Here is a 24,337-nt window from a genome sequence, read left to right as displayed (position 1 = left end):
TTGCAATTGTTTTCTTGTACAACTCAAAATACCAACTGAAAAACTATTACATATTTCTCCTTAAACAACTGCACACATTAAAAATGAAAAAAACCCATGCACAAAAACTCCTAAAGGATTATTTATAAATATGAATTTAATGAAGTCAAGCAATGATACACATCTAGTTAAGACTGATCCCATGTATTTGTAAAAAGCAAAATCACACTGTTAATATGTAGGAGAATTCATTTTCTTTTCACAGTTTCTTTCATAGATTTTGATTTAGTTTTTTTGCCCTGAAATACAGGTTTTGCCGTAACCATGACTGTTCTGTCTTCATCGTCGCTTGAACTACTACTTTCTACTTTGTTACTTGCTTTTTGTCTGCCAACTATGCCACTTTGACTCTGCTTATCAATTAGGCCAGAGGGCAGGTCTTCTGCATCACTGCTGGATCCATCTGAAGAATATGCTTTAGAAGATAACGTTTTCAACTCAATGCCAATAAATCCCCCTCCAGGATCCTGATCCTCCTGAGAACATTCTGTTGGCTTTCTCCTTTTCGTACCTTGGGATTTTGTATTTGTCTTTTGACCTTTACGTTGATTTGTGCATTCTCTCTCCATGACTGCAACAGCTGCTTCTACTTCTTCTGCTTCCACGTCTCTTTCCTTTCTTTTCATGCAAGTTACAGCCCTGCGCAATCGCTGGCTCTTTAAACAAGCGGCTTCATGCTGTTCCAACCTGAAAAATGAATCTATTCGAAGCTGAGTCTGAGGGAGAAGAAAAAAAAAAAAAAGATTTGAATAAAACACATCATTTATTACAATCAGTTTTGCAGGTCCAAGCAAATAAAAGGCAATACTACTATTTTAAGACATGGCTGGTAATAGTCAATAGCGAAGGAATGGGATTGTTCCATCAGTTTTAAGACTTGCAACTACTTCACTGTTCAGTCATCTAGCCAGGAGAAATACTAACCTGTTGTGCATTTAATTGCTTCAGCACCGGCAGCAGCACTTCATCAGTCTTTAACCGATACCAGCCAAAGCGGCTCTCACAGAATGTGATTGCAGTTAAGAAAAAACATTTGTTTCTGGTGACGCTTCTGTAATTGCAACTGAATTAATAGTAACCCCGACAAGTCTACAGACTACTATGAAACAGGCATCATATTTAGTATACTTTATCAGGGTGGCTCATTTAGAGTGGAGGCTAATGTGAATTTCTTTTCAACACACAATGTTGACACAGTCCTGCGCGGAACCAATTTGTTAAACCTGAACCCGACCTGCCAACCGCACCAGCAAGTACCTTGTCCGCAACCCGATCTGCTGACCATCAAGAAACAGGAAGTGACATCATTAGAAGTAGGGGAAAAAAGGAGTATAACTCGTTATTGAGAAGACCCGGTGGTTATTAAGAAAAAATAAAGGATATTCTCTGATCTGTTCTAGGTCTGGTCGTCCCCAGGAGAAAGCACTTTTTGATTCATCCACCACAGGCTTTAGATATGCACTGGCTACAGCTGGATTTGGAAAGCTCTGCTGGAGCTCCAAGAGCCGCAGTTTCTTTTTCACTTTAGTATCGTTTGGATTAGGCCTCATTTTCTTATCCTTTTGAGCTTCACTCCACCATTCTCTGGATCAAACAACAAAATCAACAATCATGTTTAGTTTTTAGCTTTATATTGAAGTGCAGGCACCAGGATGCAAGATCTTTGGGGAAAGATATTTATAATACAGGTATGGGACCTGTTATCCAGAATGCTCAGGAGCTGAGGTTTTCCGGATAAGGGATATTTCCGTAATTTGGATCTTCATACATTAAGTACTAGAAAATCATGTAAACATTAAATAAACCCAGTAAACCCAATATCTTAGTTGGGATCAAGTACAAGGTACTGTTTTATTAATACAGAGAAAAAGGAAATCATTTTTTTAAAAATGGATTATTTGAATAATATGGAGTCTATGGGAGACAGCCTTTCCGTAATTTGGAGCTTTCTGGATAATGGGTTCCGGATAATGGATCCCATACCTGTACATGTAAACACTTTATTTTAGGAAGCTTGACCCATAACTATATATATATATTGCACAACGAGGTATCACTTAACAGCTTTAGGGTGGTGGCAGATTGTGAGATTAGTGACCCGTCGACAAATCCTTTTGGGGTGACTAATCTCCCCAAATGCCTTCCAGCTGGCAAGAAATCGCTGGTGGCTTGGCATACGAATCTCTTCGGAATTCTGAACTCGAAGCGATTCATATGCCACCCCCCGGCGATTCCTATTCTTTCTGGCGGGAAGGCATTTCGAGAAGATTACTCGTCCGTCACCGGGCGTCTAACCTCCCCATGTGCCACCACCCATAATACTTGTAGGTACACCATTCTAAAACCAGCTTTAGTTGGTGAGCTATCTAAGCAAGGTAAGATCTATGCAAGTCCTAGTGTTGTATCCCTTTAGTTTAGTGAATAGTAAATGACCAAAGCAATGTGTACATGATGTTGGGTAAAAGATAAAATGTTGTAGCCAGTAGTTGTGAGGAAGGACCCTAGACTCACCATAAAATATAACATACATTGTTTACATACAGGGTGCATTGCTAATGCTCCTTCCAGGTGAGCCGGTTATAGAGGATGTATTGATGATGATCAATAGCAGATTTTCCATGCAGCAAGATAGTATCGGTATCAGACTATGATTAAAAAACGTTTGCATTTATAACATTTTCAATAATCTTCTCGAAAAGATACTTGTGAAATTGTGTGTGTAATGTGTGATAAACAACTCACTTAAACTTTACAAGAGGTTCCAGGCCTTGCCCAGGGAACTCGTTCAGGATTTCCATAGCCGACACGTAACCGACTGTCGGGATCCCTTCTGTGTAATCACTTCCCAACAAGTATGCTAAATTTATTAGCTTTGACCGGTCTAAACCTTCAGATGTTTGGAAAAAACAAAACTTTTAGGTATAATATAAGTTAAATGTAACTCTTTTTTATAGCTTTCTTTTAAGATGCAAAATTATAATATCCTCTTTAATTTAAAGTGGCAGCATACCCCCTTTGCAACAAGAGTGAAATGAATAGGGATTGTGCTGAGCATACTTTTTGCCATCAGAAAAAATTTAATATCACAGGTGAAACTGAAGCCGCTCCATATTTAAGCCTTGTAAGATACATACATATTGATTAAAACGGTAGGCAAAAAGTAACTACACAAGCCCCATTCATTGAGCGATCTAGTGTTCCATTAAATTTTGCATACATTCTTTTAGCATTGCTTGATTCTTAGAGCATTATTTTGATTGAAGTGAATTGGGGTACAAAAAAACCCCAAAAAACAAATCAGTTTGGTAAATTCCTCAAAATTATTGTAAATCCTAATGTGACCCATAAAAAAAATCTTATCAAACTGGTACATACATATCAATAAATCTTGTTTTTACTCCTTTAAAGGGGTTGTGCACCTTTGAGTTGACTTTTGGCATGATGTAGAGAGTGCTATTCTGAGACTGTTTGCATTTGGTTTTCATTTTTTTTAATTTGTGGTTTTTGAGTTATTTAGCTTTGTATTCAGCAACTTTCCAGTTTCTGCAATTTGGTTACTAGGGCCCAAATTACCCTAGCAACCATAAACTGATTTGAATAAGAGACAGGAATATGAATAGGAAGACGAGTAATAAAAAGATAGCAAAAACAATACATTTGTAGTTTTAAAACCATAAAAAAATGAAAGCCAACTGAAAAGGTGCTTAGAATTAGCCATTCTATAACATTGTAAAAGTTAATTGAACCTCCCCTTTAACTATCAGGGACCAAACTGTGATGTTCTGCATGCTAAGCTGAGTGAACATGTGTGTTGTTCTTGGTTTGTAAAACATGGTGGCTCTAAAAGCAAGAGGGACAGTTTTAAAGGGCTAGTTCACATTTAAGTAAACGTTTGGTATGATGTAGACTAACATTCTGAGACTATTTGCAATTGGCCTTACATTTTGTAGTTTTTGAATTATTAAGCTTTTTGTTAAGTAGTTCTTCAGTCTGGAATTTCATCTGGTTGCAAGGATCCAGTTTACCCTAGCAACCAGGCAGAGGTTTGCATGCGAGTCTGGAAGATGAATAGGAGAGGGCCAGAATAGAAATATAGGTTATAAAAATACTGTTTTTTTTTGTTACACAAGAGGAGTGCTGGCCAGGTTAGCAATTAAATTCCCAGAGGGGTGTCTAACAAAATGGCACTTACTTGCAGAGCAAACAAATGATTAATTCTTTATAATCTTACAATACACACTAAAATTGGCCCAAATACTACAGGGACCTTACCAAGCTGATTGTGAATATCCGCATACTGGTAGTACTCAACGTGTTTATTTTGAGAAAAGAAATTCTTGTACACATGTCGTGCCCCAAAAAGCCATATATCACTATCATCTGTGATTGTTCCGGATGTTTGGTCAGTAAGATCCAAGATGGCACACTGAGCTTCTGCCTCCATGGGGGCTACAATGTATGGGATGCCAAACAACTGTAGCAACTCCTAAAACAATGAAAAATCATCAGGTTACATAAAAAGATATTTTCATTGAGACGTTTGTAACATATGTGTGAGAAGTCTTTAATCACCACTTCACCCTACCCCTGACCTGTCCTAGGGGACGAACCCTGAATGATCATTAAAAGAGAACTAAAGAAGTAGGCTAGAAATGTTGTACATTATGTTTTGGGCTTCTGTACCTGTCCAAGGCAACCACAACCCTTTAGCAGTAAAGATCTGTCTCTCAAAAGATGCCCCAGTAGCTCCCCATCTTCTTTTCTACTGATTCACTGCACATGCTCTGTGCTGCTGTCAGTTACTGAGCTTAGGGACTCGCTCAAAATATACAGAACACATTGAATACTAATGTTGCAACATAAGGCTGATTAGTAATTAATACAGATAATTACTACATGGCAGCACAGAAACCAGTGCAACTAACACGAGAATTTAATACCCTGTAGTATCATCTTATATTACAGGCAAACCTTATGTTCTGCTTGATAATTTCCGATAACCCCTAATCTTAATTTCTCAACAGCTGCTCAGCGCCCACTGAGCATGTGAGTGTCGCAGACACTTTCCAAGATGGTGACCCTCTGTGACAAGTTTGAAGTCCTGGATCATTGCTGCTATTGAGAAGCTGAAACTTTAGGCTGGTGCAATAGGGTCATTATATAAAATATGGAATTTTTAGCCATATTATTTTTTAGGCTTTAGTTCTCCTTTAAGCATGACCACTATAAATGTTTGTTAATACTCTTATAGTATAGGTTTGTCTCAAGGAAAACAATTCCTCTATGCCACTGATATGTTGACTAAGCCATAAAAATGAATATTGCTAGAAATGATATATTTTATATACTGAACTTATTGCACCAGCCTAAAGTTTCAGCATCTCTATAGTACTAATGATCAAGGCCTTCAAAGTTATGCACAGGGCATCACCATCTTGGATTTTGTTAAAAGTGTCAGTGACACTTGCTCAGTGTGATCTAGTTGATAAACTAAGCTTAGGGGTTGTGCAAATTGAGGTGTGCCTCTCATAGAAGCTGATTCTACAGGGCTAGGGTTGCTAATTAATTTCTCATGATAATTGCATTGGTTTCAGAGCTGCCATGCACTAATAATCTGAAATATTTACTAATCAGTCTTATATTGTGACTTTTATATTCTGTTCAAACAGTATATTGTGAGTCGGTCCATATATTACGAGTTTTGTACAAACCTGGCTTTCTAGGCACATCTGTCCTGTAACAGTGGCAGCTATACGTTCCTGCTGTTGCCGCTGAGCTTGGAGAGATGTTTGCTGAACATACAGATTGTTCTCAAGTGATTCAAGTTCCTCCTGTAGTTATATGATGAAGAGAAGAAGTGTTAGAAAAAAAGCAGTTTGCATCAAAGGCAAGTTATTTTAAAGGCGCAAAAAACTGACCCCAATGTCCTTTGAAAACAATATAAATTTGTATAGATTTTCTTTCCAAGAAATAGGAAGCATTATGGCAGCTCTAACACATATAGATAAATAAAAATGTTGAAAGTCACTTTGTACAGAAGTCTATGCTTTGAGGAAAGGCTTACAGAATAAAAGTGAGAGTAACACATATATTTAAAGCAGTGCCTCCAGTTAAATATACAGCTTTCTTACCACACTAATGTCTTGCCATTCGTTGCTAACGTCATCCAAATCTTTCGACTCTTCACTGTTTGACTGTTCATGTGGTTCTCCACTATCATGTTCAAGGGGGATGTCTTGACTTCCAGAATTACCTTCTTCAACTGCCTGAAAGTTAGTTGCAGTTTCACGTGTATCTCCTGGCTCTTTAAATACCACATGTTGGGAGTTGCTAGTGCTAAATTCACTGTCCACTTCAATGAAACTGTCTGAGAAGAACAGAAGATGTTGTACATGAACTAAAAATGTAAGGTTTATATGATTAGGGCTACATACACATAGGGGCCTATTCATAACTGCTCGAGCCTTTCTAATCAACCAACAATAAAACCTGCCAATTCAAAATGACCAACACAAAGAAACCTGATGATTTTAAATGATATTTACAGGTATCTACTAAAATAATATTTGGTCAAGCTGCACAAAACAGCAACAAACAACTTACCATCTGAATCAGAGTCCTCCTTCTTCTCATTAACAAACTCCTCATCACTAACAATTATACTTTCAGGGGTCATTGGCACATACATGGCACTTGAGTCATTGCTGCCAAATACTTTCTTAACCTGTGGATTGTACTCTGCAGGTTTATTCACCTCTGATCCTCCTGAAGGTTGCGTAGCCTGTGTAACATCCAGGGTATTACTACAACCTTGAACCATACTTTGCTCCGTGCACTCGATGTTGTTACATAATAACGACTGAGTAGCAGAGGTTTTGCGGTCACTCAAGGCTGATGAGGCGTTCAGGGCAGGTTCATCTGGACTCCTCACTAAATCCCCAACTGGATTGTCAGAAAAACCTTGCTTTGTGGCATCTCTTTCTAGGCTAATATATCTGGAAGAGCCCAAGCTACCAGTGTTGTTAGGAATTATTACAGTTTCTCGCATGCTCATATTCACAGGAAGTAACGGGATTCGGAATTCAGAATTAACTGGAATCGTGTTACTCAAAATAATAGGTTTGTCAACATTGCCCAACGAAGGTGGAACAATTAATTTATCTTTGGCATTAGGGACATTACAATTATCACCTTGCAGATTATGGTCAGCCATTGGCTCCTCTATTTGTGAGACAGGTTTAGAACGTGTGTAGTTCGGCAGACTGTCTGCAGTAGATTCTTGACACTGCATAGAACTGGGTGAAATACTCTTTATTAAAGAGGCTCCAAGAGTAGTTTTTGTTCCATCCTGATAGTTTAAGCAATCATCCTCTTCATCTGAACTGCTTATTACTAGTACCTTTGTTTTAGGTTTCCTCTCTTCATCACTTTGCAGAACCACCTTTATCTTATTACTCTCCCCTGCTTCATCCTCTGCAAGAACCTGATAAATTGCTTGTAGGGTCCTGGGTGATACATTCCCTTCTGCTTCACAGCCAGACACAGAAGGCTTCTCGTGTTTTTCATGATCCCAGCTCTCCGCCATTGCCTCTTGGATAGCAAAGAGTGTCCTTGGAGAAGGGGGTGCTGCTTCAGCAGAACTGGTTTGTAAAGGTTTTGTTTTGTGAGCAGAAGCTAGTTTTAAATCAAGGTACGTTTTGGGAGTTTGAGAGGAATTAAAGGTAATGGACTGTGGAGGAGAATCAACTTTTTTCTCTTCCTGTTTTGACTGAATTCCTGAACAGAATACAATGAAAAGAAATGCACAGTATTAACATGGAATTCCATAAGGAAATATTAAGAAGTCAGTAAGTATTTCTTGAATTACACATTTTCAAAAATACAGATCACTGTAAAAACACAATGATGGCAGTTATCTAAAGGGATTAGCTCTCTTAAACAGAAAATAAATCTTTCAATGATGATTACTGGTGTATGACAACACTTTACTGCTAGCAAGTAAGGCTGGCCATGCACAGTTTGTTTAGCCTGGTCACCAAATGAGTGGATGGTAAAATCAGTCCAAAGTCAACTTGTCAATACATAGAAACAGACAGAACAGAGCTAATTTGGGCACTTATCATAAGGATTGGAAACGTAACCTTTATTGTAACCAATTAAAATCGTCCATTAAAAACAAGGCCCATGTCCAATGTCCATTTCGGTCTGTATTTGGTCAGATTTATTAAGGGTCCAAGTGAAAATTTAAATTAAATTTTTTTCTTTGGTCAAAACTCTCAAATTTGAATTGTGAATTATCCAAACTCGATTCAAGTTTTACATTTGAATTTTTGAGATTTATCATACTCTGGCCCTTTAAGAACTCAAATTCGACTTTTCGCCATCTAAAACCTGCCAAATTATTGTATAAGTAAATGGGAGAGGTGCAGAGATCAATTTGGTGATGTTTGCAGCCTTCCTGACATTTGAGGTTTTTTTAGAGAAAAAAAAAATAAATTTAGTTAGAGTTTACAAAATTTGACTTTTCAAATGTCAAATTTATGGGAGTTAAAAAAAAACTCAAATGAATTCGAAATTCGACCCTTGATAAATGTGCCTCTAAGTCTGCAAGATAGTATAACAGTATAAATCAGTACAGATAATGTCCGCTAGTGTCCTTCAATCAGATGTTTAGGTACTGTACATTTTCCAGTATCAGTGAAATGCAGTAAAAGTATACAGAAAGTTTTCCATAAAAATAGCTAACGGGAAACTGGTTGGACATCCCAATTTGAAAAAAAAAAATCTAGTGTAACAACACTGCATTAGTTTTAAGTTACGTTTTAAGTAAAGTTATATAAAGCCATGCCCATACTGCACTTTTAACTGGAATTCATGTCTAGCAGCATCACTGGTCATACCACTAAATTTTTCCTGACTTTTTTCATGAAGACTCAAGCAGGTTCACTTGCTTTTACAAGCTAATTAATCTCTCTACAACAAACGAGGGATTTGCGTCAATCATTCTACCTGTAGCAGACTATGTGCATGCATAATCTTTGTTTTATAGCTCAGTTCGTGATTTCTATATAAAAGCACATTTGTAAGTGAATACAGACTAGGCACAGCCAAAGTGTGTCTAAAGCACCAATAAAAAATGTTGTGCACACAAATTATGAATTTTTTTTTTAAAATGTAAGAAAAAGTTTTTCTAAGCTACTGCAAAAAATAAAAAAAACATTCTGGCACAGATGACATTTCTCCCACTAAGCAATTATGGTTCTGTCTCATTATACCTTTAATTAGAATGTAATGAGAATCGTCCTCAGAGACCAGACGGCGGGTTTCCACCTCTTTCAGAAAGCCTCCTTCGGACTCAAACTGAGCTTGGACTTCCCCAGAGTACTGCTGGTTCAGCTCCTTTCGCACGTTATCAATGCACTTGTTCAGATCGTTTTTTTTCAGCAGACCTTTCAGCTGGTACTGGGAGAAATCGCTGGAATCCTTTGTGGCAAAATAATTGTCAGGTATATGGACAGTTGAATAAGAAGCACACATACAAATAAAAGTAAAAAACAAAGGGAAGACAATGCAATATGCTTTAAATATATGAGTAAATTGCAAATGTTCATATCATGACTATCTTTCCTCTAGAAAACAGAAACTAGATGCTTATGAGAAGTATATACTATGAGAAACTTTGGGCTCAAGAAGTATAATTAAAAAATATTGAATCTCCTAATACACTCAATCACAATTCTAACTTTTGCCTCCCAACATTAGGGTCCTATTCCCAACTGCCAGTTTGCAGACCCATCAAGTTACAGTTATTTTAGCTGTTCCCCACATGTTGAGTTTGTAAGCTGCTCAAGGCAAGGCACTGTCTTTCTCTTTCATACTGGAATCCTTGTTTGTTAATTTGTTGTCTTCTGTTTGTTATAATAATATTGTTACTTGCTAGTGATGTATACATAGATGATTTAAGGCTAATTTTAATGTAGATGTATTTTTAATACTAGAAACAAGACGGTATGCCCTGATTTGAAGCTTATGGAAGTTAGCACTAAGTTGCAATCTCAGTTGCTCAAATATTTTGTGCTGCTTAACAGACCCTTGATGATTTAAAGCTTATTTTACTTCAATTCCATTTGTGCCAGCAGTTACAAAAAGGATGCAGGATGTCGGACTATCTGGTACAGAGGAAACACATTAATGCTAGACAAAATTGTGCTTTTGTAAAATGAAGACACCTGGTGGTTATTTTATGCAATTCAGCTTTGTTATACAATGAACAATAGAATATGTACAACATAATAACACAGATAACTTGACCTCTAACTTTATATAAAAAAGCAATGCATGAAATGAGCCAAACTGTAAACATACTCCCACCCCCAAAAATGAAAGGGGTGGGTGTTGCAGAATAATAAGCAACATTTTTTTTGAAACCAATACAACATTGTACCGCTAAAGTTTTGCCAACATTACTAATACAACTGACCATTTAAGAATCAGTCCATGTATTCAGGTACTTTTTTTGTAATGATTCTTTCCGACATGAGAGACGTTACCTCGGGCATGGCTTCAAACAATGTTCTCCTTCTTTTTGTAAAATCCTTCATGTCAGTCAGGATCTCATGCTTTACCTCTGGAGGAAGGCTTTTGAACTCTTCAGATTCTATATCCACAGAGCTGGGATTGGCAAAAAAATCTTCCTATTTATTACAAATATCAAAATTAAAATGCCATTTGAAAGAGGAAAAAAAGTCTGCAAAGCTTTTTATCTGAAACAACATGTACACCATACAACACACCAAGGAATTGTCTCAGAAAGTCTTGATTTGAATAATTATCAGGTTATACCTTTTGAAATTTGAAGAATTATGTGTTGTTTCACAGAACAGCACAGAACTCTTTCTAAATTTCTAAAATTTTAATGTTTTGTGTCTTCTGCATGCTGGGCCTGCTCACTTGATTACAATAACCAAATATTTGCAAGTGATACTGGCCCACAGCTCACTGCCTTTCCTCAGCATGGATTGGATTAGATCACGTTCTGGCCAGTTGCACAGTGCTTTCACTACCTTATCTTTACATAAAGTTGCTATCCTCAGTTTCACTGTGGATTGATTTAAAGTACGTTAACAAAAGTAGCAAACATAATAAAATTAAAAGCTTGGTTGTAACGAATTAAAAGTGTCAAGAGACTGGAAGAGAAAATAAATATTCAATAAAACATGGAATAAAGTTGTAAAATCTACTTTAGGCGACATTCAAAACTAAGCATTTCTTGTACAAAAATGAATTTGGTATTGATTCCTATTTACGAGTTTCAAGCAGAATATAAAGCAAATGGTCTGATTTAATTTAACCCAGTGTCAAAAATTATAATCAGTTTCGACTAACTGAATTCCAGATCTGAACCCACTGGTATCATATATACACCAATGCCCTTAGTATTCATTTTTATATGGACCCTGGAATCCTAAATCTATGACTTGCAGAGGGGGTATTAGTCTGATTTATTGAATCATTAGACCAGCACTAATCAACAAAAAGGTATCTGTTGTCGATAGGGGGACACAGGGAAAGAATAGGGTTAAGCTCCACCCTTAGGAGGCTGGACACTTCGGCTTAAACCCTCCACACAGTACTCATCCCTTCAGGTTATACCAAGGAAACTGCTGTAACTAAAACAATAACACTAAAATAGTGCAGAGTTTTCCCAATCGTGACCAACGTGGTCGAACTCATCATAAGGGCAGGAAGCCCTGTGTCCTCAGAAAAACAGATAGCGGTGAGTACAAAAATTCAGTTTTCTCTGTTGTCTCTGGGGGACACAGGGAATGAATGGGGACTTAACAAAGTAGCTCCAGAACAGACGGATGGGAATTTAAGATTGAGGAGACACACAAATGAGTGCAGTACCTTATGGCCGAAGGAAGCCTCAGCCGAGGAAATCATGTCAATTTTGTAAAATTTGGTAAATGTGTGCACTGAGGACCAGGTAGCAGCTTTGCACATCTGATCCAGGGAAGCAGAATTGCACCACACCCAAGAGGCTACCATAGCAGTCTAGTAGAATGGGCTCGGATGCTCTCTGGTGAAGGTTTTCCCTTGGCCAGATAGGCCTGTCATATGGTCTCTTTGATCCACCGTGCCAATGGAAGTCTTTGTTGCTGGCTGTCCTCGACAGGAGTCCAATGGCAACACAAACAAGGATTGAGATAGACAGAATGATTTTCATCATTCCAAATACCAATGTAGCGCTCTGACAACATCTAGACTGTGGATATGTAATTCATTGTCACTTAGGATCAGGACACAAGGATGGTACTATGATCTCCTGGTTCACATGGAACGCAGATACCACTTTGGGTCGGAGGTAAGGAACCATATGTAATTCTGCCTTGTCTTTGTGGAAAAACAAAAATTAAGGCTTGCAGGAGAGTGCGCTTAGTTCAGATACTCTTCTGGCCAATGAAATTGCTACCAGAAACACCACTTTCGGTGTCAGCCTCATGTCGGAGACCATTCCCAGAGGCTCTAATGGTGGGTCAATCAAAGCTTCAAAAACTAGGCTTAGGTCCCATCCTGGTACCGGTGGTCGGAATGGGGGAACCACGTGTGCCACTCCTTGTACAGATGTATGGATCAAACTATCGAGAGCTAGTCATGACTGGAAAAGTACTGATAGTGCCAATACCTGGACCTTCAGGGAACTGAGTTTCAGACCTGATTGGATGTCCCATTGGAGAAATGAGAGCTCTCGTGGAATGCAAAGTTCTAGAAAAGGTAAGTCCTGCTCTCTCTGCACAAGGCCCAATAAGTGCTTCAAACCCAGTGATGCCTTCTCCCTGACTTGGGCTTGCATGCTTTAAGCATCATGGTAATAATTTCTTCTGTTAGTCCTTGTCTTTGCCAAATGGCTGCCTCAGTAGCCATCCCGTCAAATCAAACAACCCGGGTTGTGGTGAGCAATGGGGCCCTGGCAAAGAGGTCGGCCCTGGGAGGCAAGCAGATTGGTTGTGTTATCCACATCTCTTGGAGATCTGAGAACCAAGTTCTTTGAGGCCAGTAAGGAGTTACTACAATTGCCGTGACGTGGGGCTGTTTGATCTACTTTAGAACCCGCGGTAGCATTGGAAGAACAGGGAAGATATATGCCAGGTCCACCCTCCAGCACTGAGTCATGGCATCTACACTCACTGCTGTCTTGTCCATGTAGCGGGCAAAGAATATTGGTACTTTGCGATTGGTTCTGGATGTCATGAGGTCGATCTGTGGTTTCCCCCAGCGTCTCTCCTGTACTGAGAATGCCTCTGAATGTAGTTCCATTCCCCTGGATCCAGTTGGTTCCGGTTGAGGAAATCTGTGTTGGACACACCCGGTATGTGAATGGCGGAAAGTCTTACTGCGGTCATCTCTGTCCAACTCAAGATTTGTTGGGCTTCTGCTATTGCCGCTTTGATGCACCTTCTTCCCTGCTGATTGATGTACACCAAAGCGGTAGCATACATCACTTTGTACCCATACCGATTTTGTTTGGATGAGGTGTGACCAATGAATAAGTGCTAGCTTTACTGCTCGCAGTTCCAGAACGTTTATTGACGATCTGGACTCCTCTTGAGACCATAGACCATGTGCAGACAAGTTGCTCCACGTTGCTCCCCAGACGAGCAGGCTGGCATCTCTTGATATCACATTCCATTCCGGTGTTGCCCAGGATTGGCCTGTGGACACTTTGTCCACTGGGACAGTCAGCAAATCTGAGTTAGAGATCCCCCTTCCATGCTGACACCATGAACCAGAGTACCAGTGGCGGAACTACCGGGGGAGTAGGGGGTGCGAGCGGGCCAGGGCCCGCACCCCCTCAGGGCCCCCCGGCAGCTCACACGCCACTGACAAAGCTGGCCCGTACGGAGGGCCAAATGCGCCCTGACCTACCTTCTGCCATAAGAGAGGACCTGAATGAATGGGTAGGAGTGGAGGTGTAAGCGGCTGGCTTGCACTGTACAATTGCTGGTTATCACAGGAGACCACCGCTGGAGGTGGTTAGCCTCTTCTGTAGCTCCCTCTATCGCTTGAGTTTGAGCGGTCAGAGTGCGTTCCAGCTGAGGCACCATTGCTGCTCGCTGCGCTTACCCCTCTTTGTCACAGATAATGCAATGCAGTAGAGAGGGAAGCTGTCAGCAACAGCGAATCTGCGGCTATGAGGGAGCAGGACCAGGGAAAGACGCTAAATAGGTAAGCGCGCTTCTCCCTGGTAGTAACCTGCGGCAACTGAGTGAGAGGCGAAAAACCCTGCGCTGTGCTACCGCTTGGGGGGGGGGGTTGCGAGAAAGGAGAGCACCCTGGGGAACCCTGCAAGTACCAGCGGAATGGCAGGTAGTTATTCACAGTTTTCTTGCCGCCCGACCAGGCCCTCCTACCGGATTGCAGGAATTGCCTGGTTGGTCTCTTTAACCTGCAAGGGCTATTCAACTGACCCTGGTGGCTATCCAACGAAGGAGGCTAATTCTAAGGATACAGGGAGTCCTGTTCCCTATGTCACCTCAAGTGTCAGCTCCTGCTGACAAAATCCTCAGTGAAGTAGATTGTCCATCCTCCCAGGAAGCAGGACACTTTAAAAACCGAAAGGATGAGTATTGTGTGGAGGGGTTAAGATGGAATGGTACACCCCCCTAATTAATTATAAAGTGTCCTGCCTCTGGAGGGTGGAGCTTAACCCCATTTGTTTCCTGTTTCCCCCAAGACGACAGAGAACTTAGACTAACCCCTCTCTGCAAGTCATATATTTAGGAAGAAGAAATGCCAGATTGCCTGTTACTGAGCCTTTTAGAAGCCTTAGGTATAGCACACTGCTATCCAGCTTAAGACACATTAACCATGTGTAGCCCTCCAAGTCTACAGGACTGACCTAGAGGTTGGATGTATATATATATATTTGTAAAGCGCTGTAAGGACCCGCAGCTATGTTCAATAGCTGTTTTTGTATAACATAATTTGTCCACTGAACTTATGTCTATGGGATATATAAAAAAAAGTTTTTGCTGTTTTCAGAACAGTCTTAAAATGCAAAACTAAAACACCAGGCTAAAAAGAAATGGCTTGACATATCTTTCTCAGAACAGGCTTGGTCAAAATAAATCTGTATGCTATATAAAAGTTCTAAGACATGCCATGCACCTCCTCTAAGAACATCAAAGTCTTTACGTTTGGGATAATTATTTTATCCATTGAGCTGGCAATATCATATGGTTGAAAAACTTGGCAATTACTGGAACTACCCAGAGGTTTATCCCATTGGCATTGACAGCCTTCTGTTATAAGGTAAAGAGTCTGATCTTCCAAACTTCCAAAATGAATGAGCACTCATAAAACTATGTAAATTTGCCTTTGTTGAGCAACTATATGAATTTTTTATGAGCTACAAGACTAGTTCTATCTGGTTATGTGCAAACTAACCCTAAACTGCCCTATCCTTGATGGCTCTGAAGACCTTTCTTGTAGTGGTGGACATTTCCTGGAGTATTTTCCAGTGCATCTTATGTCAGTGTTGAGTTGCTAACATTACATGATCCGGCATTGTAGATTGATTGTCGGCATTTACAAACAACATTCACATGCTAGTTGAATCTGAGCCTTCCTTTTGCAGTCCAACACTACTAGAGGATCAGCCAACACATGGGGAGGTCTAATGCATGGAGGCTCCTGATTGGGAGATCTTTTCAAAAACTACAAATAAACTGCGTAAGTGTTTTTTTATTCAGAGGGTTTTCATACCACTCTAAAAACCCCTAGTACCAATGCATTTAAAAGTGACTTTCAGCACTCTCCATAACAGTTAATGGGAAGTGGCCCACTGCAATTACCAGTATATCAGCTCGCTGCATTTAGGTGTAGTGGACAACAAAATAGCCCAGTTTCAAACTAAAAAAGGCAATGTCATACAGGCTTTATTACCTGCAGCCTCTGTTTTTGATTCATTCTTTCCTCCCATTCTCTCTCCTCCTCTTCTTCAGAGCTACAAGGACAAGACAACAAGAAATATGTTTGTATCTGTCTGTATTTAAATGCACCAAACAATATACATGGCGATATTAAAGATCAGTTAATAGAATTTTTAGGAGTGTCTCAAGTCCCAGAAACAGTAAACTCTGCAAATAATATACTATTTCCTATATTTACAGGAATAACAAATTACAAAGTACTTTTACAGAGAACTATGCATTTTTAATAGTATTACTCACGTTACTATCTATTTTAGGAACACCAGATATCACTTAAACATGTAAAGACCACGCAACAAGACTATTTCTATTTGCATATTAAAGAAAGCTTTGGGTGTGCAATGTTCATTGGCATATTGCAAGATAATGTGTCATGTGTCCAAGCAGTTTGCTGCAGATTCTGATTTATTCACTGCTATGAACCTTTGGAGAAAAAAAAAATTCCTGAAGACAAAAACTTGTGATTTAGCCCACCTGCAGACTCTCTGCACCCATTAGCAATCTCTACATTCAGGATCCTAAATGCTAAATATCTCAGTGCATTGTTATTTGAAATGGTGGCCGTTTGGACTGCCTGTGTATGCAAGATTCAGAACGATCATTATGTACACTAGCAAAATTACACACGTCGAGAAGCACTTTTGAGACCATCATGTGATCCGATGAGTTCCCTGATGGTCTACTCAAACTGAAAATGTTATCTGCTACGCCCCTTCTTAACAGGTGGATGGGACATCAGGAGACAATGCATTATACGATATAAAGTACTCTTTGTGCATTAAAAAAAATGTTAACAAGCAACTATCACTTTAAAAGAAACTCTGTTTGCAACCTTAACCTGATTGTGAGGGTTCCGTTAAATGTTGCATATTACATGCTACCCTTGCAATATAATTGTTTGAATAGTGGAGTGAAATCCAAACAATCAACAATTTATTGCTTTTTGCAGGTACTGACAAAACTTAAAATTACCTATTGTTCTCATTATCTTCCAACGGAGGCAGAATATACAAGTCTTCAGTCTCCTTCCTAGGAACTTGGGAGAAGCTTGGCAATTCTTCATTGCTTGAATAAAGAAAAACACATTTCCATTATATTTCAGGAGTTTAGATAAATTCCAGTAAGAGGGGAGTAAGTAAAATTCTCTCTCAGAAATTCAGGGTCATAACTAGGGGCAGGCAAAAGAAGCACGTGCCTAGGGGAAATGGTGGCAGGAAGCTAGACACATACCTCTTCTGCCTGCCTACCTTTAGTTCAGCTTTCTGTAAGTCTGCTAAGGCAGCCAACTGATGGAGTGAAGGGATTTGAGCTCAATGGTGATAAGTGTGGTTCAAGGGGTCTCATGCTTGTCACCCCCCCCCCGTCACCTCACTGAGGAAAGGGGAGATTAAGGTCGGGGATTGCTTTGGGCACCCTTGCCATTTGGCCCAGTACTGAATGTATATATTATTTTAGGGAGAATATCAATAAAAATATACTTCATACGTACCTCTGCTTATTTCCTGATAGGGCAGCTTTTATTGCTTGTCTTTTCAAGAAGGTTCTCAGCAGCTTTTCACTTGTTTTCCTTGCATCATTACTTGCCTTGTCTGTTCTCTGCCTCCTTTTTGCCTGAAGAAGCAAAATAATAGTGAGTAGTTGTTAGACCATCTGTTTTAGGTGCAATGTAAACTATGTAATTAAAGGTGAATTACTTTTTCCAAATGTAAAAATATTCATATATTTTTGTTATGCACCGAAGCCTATTAACAGTATTTAATAAAGTGGCTAATTTATGCACATAGTGCAGTTGCCAAAAGCGATCAGTAAGGTCTCTGCTATCATTTTCTATTTTTAGTATACCATAGCATGCATAGTATAGTGTATTATACAGCTACTTGCAAATATGTTACTAACTAAGCGCCATGATTTCACCATGAGGTTGGTGGAGAACGAGTTCCGGAATAACAACAGATAAAGTGTACAGCATGTACAGTGTCACTGACACTCAAATGTGTTGAGCTCCTGAGAACAATTTTGAAGTCAGGGCTCATTACTATTATAGGGCTTTTGTGCGTCTGGGCTGGTACAGTAAGTGTAGTATATATAAAACAGTATAATTTAAAAAAATTTTAGTATTTAGCTCACCTTTAAAATGTACCTGCATTTTTACATAAGCTAATTCAAATGGGCATATGTAGAAAATGTCCGTAAACACTATCTAAACTTCTCAGACCTTTAAAGGGATACTGTCATGGGAAAAAAATGTTTTTCAAAATGCATCAGTTAATAGTGCTGCTCCAGCAGAATTCTGCACTGAAATCCTTTTCTCGAAAGACCCAACAGATTTTTTTATATTTAATTTTGAAATCTGACATGGGGCTAGACGTATTGTCAGTTTCCCAGCTGCCCCCAGTTATGTGACTTGTGCTCTGATAAACTTCAGTCACTCTTTACTGCTGCACTGCAAGTTGGAGTGATATCACCCCCTCCTACCCCCTAGCAGTTTAACAACAGAACAATGGAAAGGTAACCAGATATCAGCTCCCTAACACAAGATAACAGCTGCCTGGTAGATCTAAGAACAACACTCAATAGTAAAATCCACATCCCACTGGGACACATTCAGTTACACCGAGTAGGAGAAACAACAGCCTGCAAGAAAGCAGTTTCATCCTAAAGTGATGACTCTTTCTGAAAGCACATGACCAGGCAAAATGACCTGAGATGGCTGCCTACACACCAATATTACAACTAAAAAAAATTACACTTGCTAGTTCATGAATTAAATAATGGTATATTGCAGTGTAAATAATGTAATTTAGAGATAAAAACGACATCATAAAAATCATGACTGAATCCCTTTAAAGTCTCTGTTGAGGTAGAAACGTCGATTCAATTAACGTATATTTTTTTGTTCATTACCAAAGACCTGTGAGTGCCGTGTAATAGGATGTTGTATAATCTACAGACTCCTGCACCTAGGCATGCAACCTTGTTTAATGGAGTGCACACTTTTGGCTGTTTATATATTTATATATATATCCCACAAACAAGGTCTGCACTCTCAGGTCTTAACAAAAATAAAAAATGTTTTATTTACATGGAAGACTAACGTTTCCGCCTTTCTCACTTTGAGAAATGCCTCGGAGAGGCTGAAACTTCCATGTAAATAAAACATTTTTTATTTTTGTTAAAACCTGAGAGTGCAGACCTTGTTTGTGGGATAGATATTGGACACTGCACCCAGGCACGTTTGAACCTAGTATCGAGAGTGCCGACTCCTCCATGGACTATCAAGAAAAAGGGACCAAAATGTCGGTTTTGCATACAATGTAACAAATACAGAAATTTTTTGCACAAGAAGTCCCTTGGTGCTGGTTTTTTGTTCCAGTTGTGTATGAAGTTTATACCAAGCACAGGGGCAGCTACAAGTTAGCTTTTTTGGAGAAGAGGTGCTGTCCATTTACAGATATATATATATATATATATATATATATATATATATATATATATATATATAGATTAGATATAGGGAGAGGGAGAGGGAGAGAGAGAGAGAGAGAGAGATACACACACACATATATTTTTTTTCTTTTGTACAGACATAACTGATTCCACAGGCTGAAAGGAAGCCATGTTACTTGTAAGAGTTATTTCCCTGTCCACAGGCTGACAGTGTAATATAACATTTCCTCTACTTGTTCAATTGAGAAGTGATGGATTCTGGGACTTAAATCCCATCTACTTCCTATATTGTGTGGTGCAGATTTTCAGAAAAGCAAAGGGACTTCAAATCCCTGAGTCCATCACATGATCTCATGTCATTCAATTAAATGTAAAAAAACAATATTTGGTTATGCTAGAATTATTTGCATTTTAAAGAGGGGATTTTTTTCAGTTCCCTCGATAAAAAGGAAAAAAAAATATGATACTGTGCAAAGTTTTAAAAGAATCATTGATTTGGGATATATGGAATCTCATTTTAAATTGAACCTTTGTTGGTGAAATCACTTTTATAGCCAATCATTAAAAAAAATGCTTAGTTTACTTACAAGAGTTTGTCTCTTCAGCAAAGGAGCTTCTCCATCAAACACAAATATAGGTCGAATTCTGAAAAATAAGAGCTTGCAAAGCCGGTGGAATAAGGTCAGTAAATGAGCATTTTGGATAGCATTTCCTTGTCGGTCTCTAGCACCTTTTACAGCTTGATTGAGCCAAATGCTGATATCTTGAACAACAGTTAAAGGTAAAACAAAAGTTTGCGTAATTAAAAGCAAAGCTAACAAAAGAAGGAAAAGAGATTTTACCTAAATTATATCCACAGATCATTCTAATTGGTCTAGTGTACCATTTTAAATTGTGAGGACAGTCTCATTTATATGACACACTTGCAGGGCTGATGTACCACAAGTCAACTTCTCCCTCCTGACACAGTCATAGTTCCTTCACTATATTCTTTTTACCCTGCACTGAAATGGCTTCAGACTCAAGGATTTTTTACATTTACTTTTATGACTTTTTAAACATAATACACATACTAACAGAACCACACCAAGTTAAGATCAGTTTGGCTTAATGCAAGTGTATGCATATAGACAGCATACCATCTGTATTTATTTTCCCGGTGCCCTGTACATTCAACCATTGTGTTATACAGAGCTCAATTTTCTTGTTTTCCCATAGCCACATTACTCATTATTTTTTCATACAAACTCCTGCACTACATTAAAAAAATTTATAAATACCTGAGTTTTTTTCATTTGGGTATGGCATATGATACAATGACAAAAGTTACATTTGATCTTAACTGATTTAAACAGAATTTTACAATCAGTGGCTTGTATTTGTTTTCATGATGCTATCAATCTGGAAATATAGTAAAGTTTTGACTTTTCCAAAAATGGATCCAAGAGTCGTGTAGTTTTAAAGGATACCAACAGCAAGGATTTTTCCTTCTAGTGTTCCTGGATTAATTGGTCTTCCCGAACACTCCAAAAGCTTCCAAAGTCCTTGAACTCCCATGGCTGCTCTTCCAATATATATATATTAAGCAACCTATAATAATAGCATGACATCACATTAGTCATGTAGAAGAGTGAAAAAAATATAAATAATTAGAATCGTAAGTGTTCAGCTAAAGTAAATTCAAACCCTTAAAATAATGTTCCTTTTAAAGATCTGGAAAAATGAATGTGGCATTTTGTTCACCTATAATGCAATTTTAAACATGTTTTAAACATATGATATGCAAATTATGGTTTAGATTCTGTTTAGTATTCAGATAAGGATTAGGTAATTTAGTGAATCCAAAAATTATGAAATCCCTGCATCCCTAAATTCTGCAACATATGCACTGAACACCTTTAGGAGTATTCGAAATTACCTTTATTTACTTTAATAAGCATCTAAGACTTTTTTAAAGGGATACTGTCATGGGAAAAACATTTTTTCTCAAAATGAATCAGTTAATAGTGCTGTTCCAGCAGAATTATGCACTGAAATCCATTTCTCAAAAGAGCAAACAGATTCTTTAATATTACATTTTGAAATCTGACATGGGGCTAGACATATTGTCAATTTCCCAGCTGCCCCAAGTCATGTGACTTGTGCTCTGATAAACTTCAATCACTCTTTACTGCTGTACTGCAAGTTGGAGTGATATCACCCCCTCCCTTTTCCCCCCCAGCAGCCAAACAAAACAACAATGGGAAGGTAACCAAAAACAGCTCCCTAACACAAGATAACAGCTGCCTGGTAGACCTAAGAACAACATTCAATAGTAAAATCCCATTTTCCGATGACAGGATCCCTTTAATGACTTTAAAAGGCACTGCACATGAGATACCGGAAGATAAATGTAGACTTTAAAAATTAGAATTCTACTTATAACTGTAATATGACTAAAGCTTGCCTTACACGACCAATAAAAACAGCCAGATCTGCCCCTCAAGTCAACACCTTATCAACCCATGTATGGGCAGCAAACAAACTGAATACCCGACCAATGCATGGCTGAAAATCAGCCAGGTATCGGACAGGATTTAAAATCCTATCTTGCGAGGGCCAGATTGGCTGGCAGATGCAGTCCTCTCCAGACAGGTCTCCATAGGTCCAATTATGAGCTGATCTTTGGCTTGGGGGGGCCAGATGATGTCCCCAATATGGGTGGCCAAATGGAGAAAAGATCAACTTACTATGCGACTTCCCCAAAGAAACATATAGAGAGTACAATTAGATATAGTGCAGGAAACCTGGTACCATAATGTAAAAACTTTATTCACACAACATAACATCATGTGCAAATAGATTTTTATTTTACCGAGTTGAACAAATACACATATAAACAGGACATCTGGAACCGCTTTGCTCTTTGTCTCTAATGAAATTTTGTACCAATAAACTGCTGGATATCAGTTTAACACCTTACAGCAAAGTATTCCAAAGTTTTAGTTAGCCATTAGGATTGTGGATTCTGCTAAAGAATAAGGTTAAGATTAATTTTCTCCATAACGAAAAAATGTAATTGACCATTAACCATTTTTATGAAATATGGGTATGGGGCAATAAAAAAAGAACTTGCATGAGCCTCATGAATGGTGAATACTGACCTGTTTTTTTTTTTATATTTATCCTTTGAGAGTCTTGGACTGCATCATTTCTACTTAAAGGGATACTGTCATGGGGAAAAAATTTTTTTTCAAAATGAATCAGTTAATAGTGCTGTTCCAGCAGAATTCTGCACTGAAATCCATTTCTCAAAAGAGCAAACAGAATTTTGTATATTCAATTTTGAAATCTCACATGGGGCTAGACATTTTGTCAATTTCCCAGCTGCCCCATGTCATGTGACTTGTGCTCTGATAAACTTCAATCACTCTTTACTGCTGTACTGCAAGTTGGAGTGATATCACCCCCTCCCTTCCCCCCCCCCCCCAGCAGCCTAACAACAGAACAATGGGAAGGTAACCAGATAGCAGCTCCCTAACACAAGATAACAGCTGCCTGGTAGATCTAAGAACAACACTCAATAGTAAAAACCCATGTCCCACTGAGACACATTCAGTTACATTGAGAATGAAAAACAGCAGCCTGCCAGAAAGCATTTCTCTCCTGAAGTGCAGGCACAAGTCACATGACATGGGGCAGCTGGGAAATTGACAAAATGTCTAGCCCCATGTCAGATTTCAAAATTGAATATAAAAAAATCTGTTTGCTCTTTTGAGAAATGGATTTCAGTGCAGAATTCTGCTGGAGCAGCACTATTAACTGATTCATTTTGAAAATTTTTTTTTTCCCATGACAGTGTCCCTTTAATTGCTTGGGAGTATTTTATTGTAAAACATTTCCACTTGCCTACTGCACCATATCATATGATCCTAGGGTAAAAAAAAAGCTAATTACATCACAAAGTCATGTTGAAGTCACCAATTTTGTATTGTTTTGTTTTGTTTTGTTTTAAGGCTGTTGGGCAGACTTCTGAACATAGTTGCTAACTTGCTCATGTAAAATAGCCAACAGCAACCAATCAGCCTTTCCTTTGGAACATTCAACTACAATCAAATACACTGTACGACTTAGGTTGTTAGTTCAATGGGGATCTTTACACATAACTCTTTGTAACCCTGTATAGTTGTTATTTATAGCAACAGTGGCCCTCCCTGCTAGTACAATTATAGATGTAAACATGTACAGTGCTGCGTATAGTAGCCCTACACACATATAACCCTATACAATATATACTGTACATGTATAAGTAACACATGCATATGAATGACTGGTTTGTACTGGCAACTGCACTGGCACAAATGAGCTAATATGTTAGCAAATTATCCTTGTTATGATTTAATATGACCTCCTCCTGTGTAATAAACAGAGCCCATCTATCATTTACAATTTGATCTGTGCTAGCATAAAGCCCATGCACACTCTCAGAGATCACAAGTATTTCATCCTGTACAATATCCAGCTAAGGAGAAAACATCACCTCAGTCAATAAAACCCCAGTCCATCGTTCCTGCTTCAGGCCAGAAATACATTTCACCGACCCAGTTACACAATAGGACAGAACCTGGCTTCCCAACACTTCCTGCGTCTGTATTCTGTTTTAATTGGCTTAGTAAGGTCATATGATACTTGTCATCCTGTTTGCAGCTGGGATTTGTAGTTTTTTGTTTACACACGGAAACTACGGTTCCCTATCATTCCCAAGAGCAACACAGTGCTGCTGTATATTGCATGCTGAAACAGTAATGCTCTACGCAGTGCATTATCACAAGAAAAACATGTCAAGTCCGTAGGAAAATGCGACAATATTGAGTAATGTT

General features: G+C 38.7%; 1 protein-coding gene across 2 annotated transcripts; it reads right to left on the bottom strand.

Annotated features, from left to right (window-relative positions):
- Positions 1-118: 118 nt before the first annotated feature.
- Positions 119-24,149, bottom strand: ercc5.L (excision repair cross-complementation group 5 L homeolog). 2 transcript variants are annotated; one of them, XM_041580904.1, is made up of 18 exons: positions 23,998-24,149; positions 23,328-23,389; positions 22,622-22,679; positions 20,948-21,068; positions 20,066-20,241; positions 17,521-17,642; positions 17,004-17,096; positions 15,985-16,045; positions 10,590-10,733; positions 9,315-9,522; positions 6,643-7,815; positions 6,171-6,406; positions 5,751-5,870; positions 4,312-4,525; positions 2,782-2,926; positions 1,423-1,623; positions 964-1,048; positions 119-755 (listed from the first exon to the last, which is right to left on the bottom strand). In XM_041580904.1, exons 4-18 carry the CDS (start codon positions 21,033-21,035, stop codon positions 228-230), a joined length of 3,594 nt encoding a protein of 1,197 aa, XP_041436838.1. In that variant the 5' UTR covers positions 21,036-21,068; positions 22,622-22,679; positions 23,328-23,389; positions 23,998-24,149; the 3' UTR covers positions 119-227.
- Positions 24,150-24,337: the final 188 nt, after the last annotated feature.

Source organism: Xenopus laevis, chromosome 2L, assembly GCF_017654675.1.
Source record: "Xenopus laevis strain J_2021 chromosome 2L, Xenopus_laevis_v10.1, whole genome shotgun sequence".
Taxonomy (NCBI): domain Eukaryota; kingdom Metazoa; phylum Chordata; class Amphibia; order Anura; family Pipidae; genus Xenopus; species Xenopus laevis.
The sequence above is the reverse complement of the archived record's forward strand: the minus strand, read 5'-3'. Positions and strand labels throughout refer to the sequence as shown.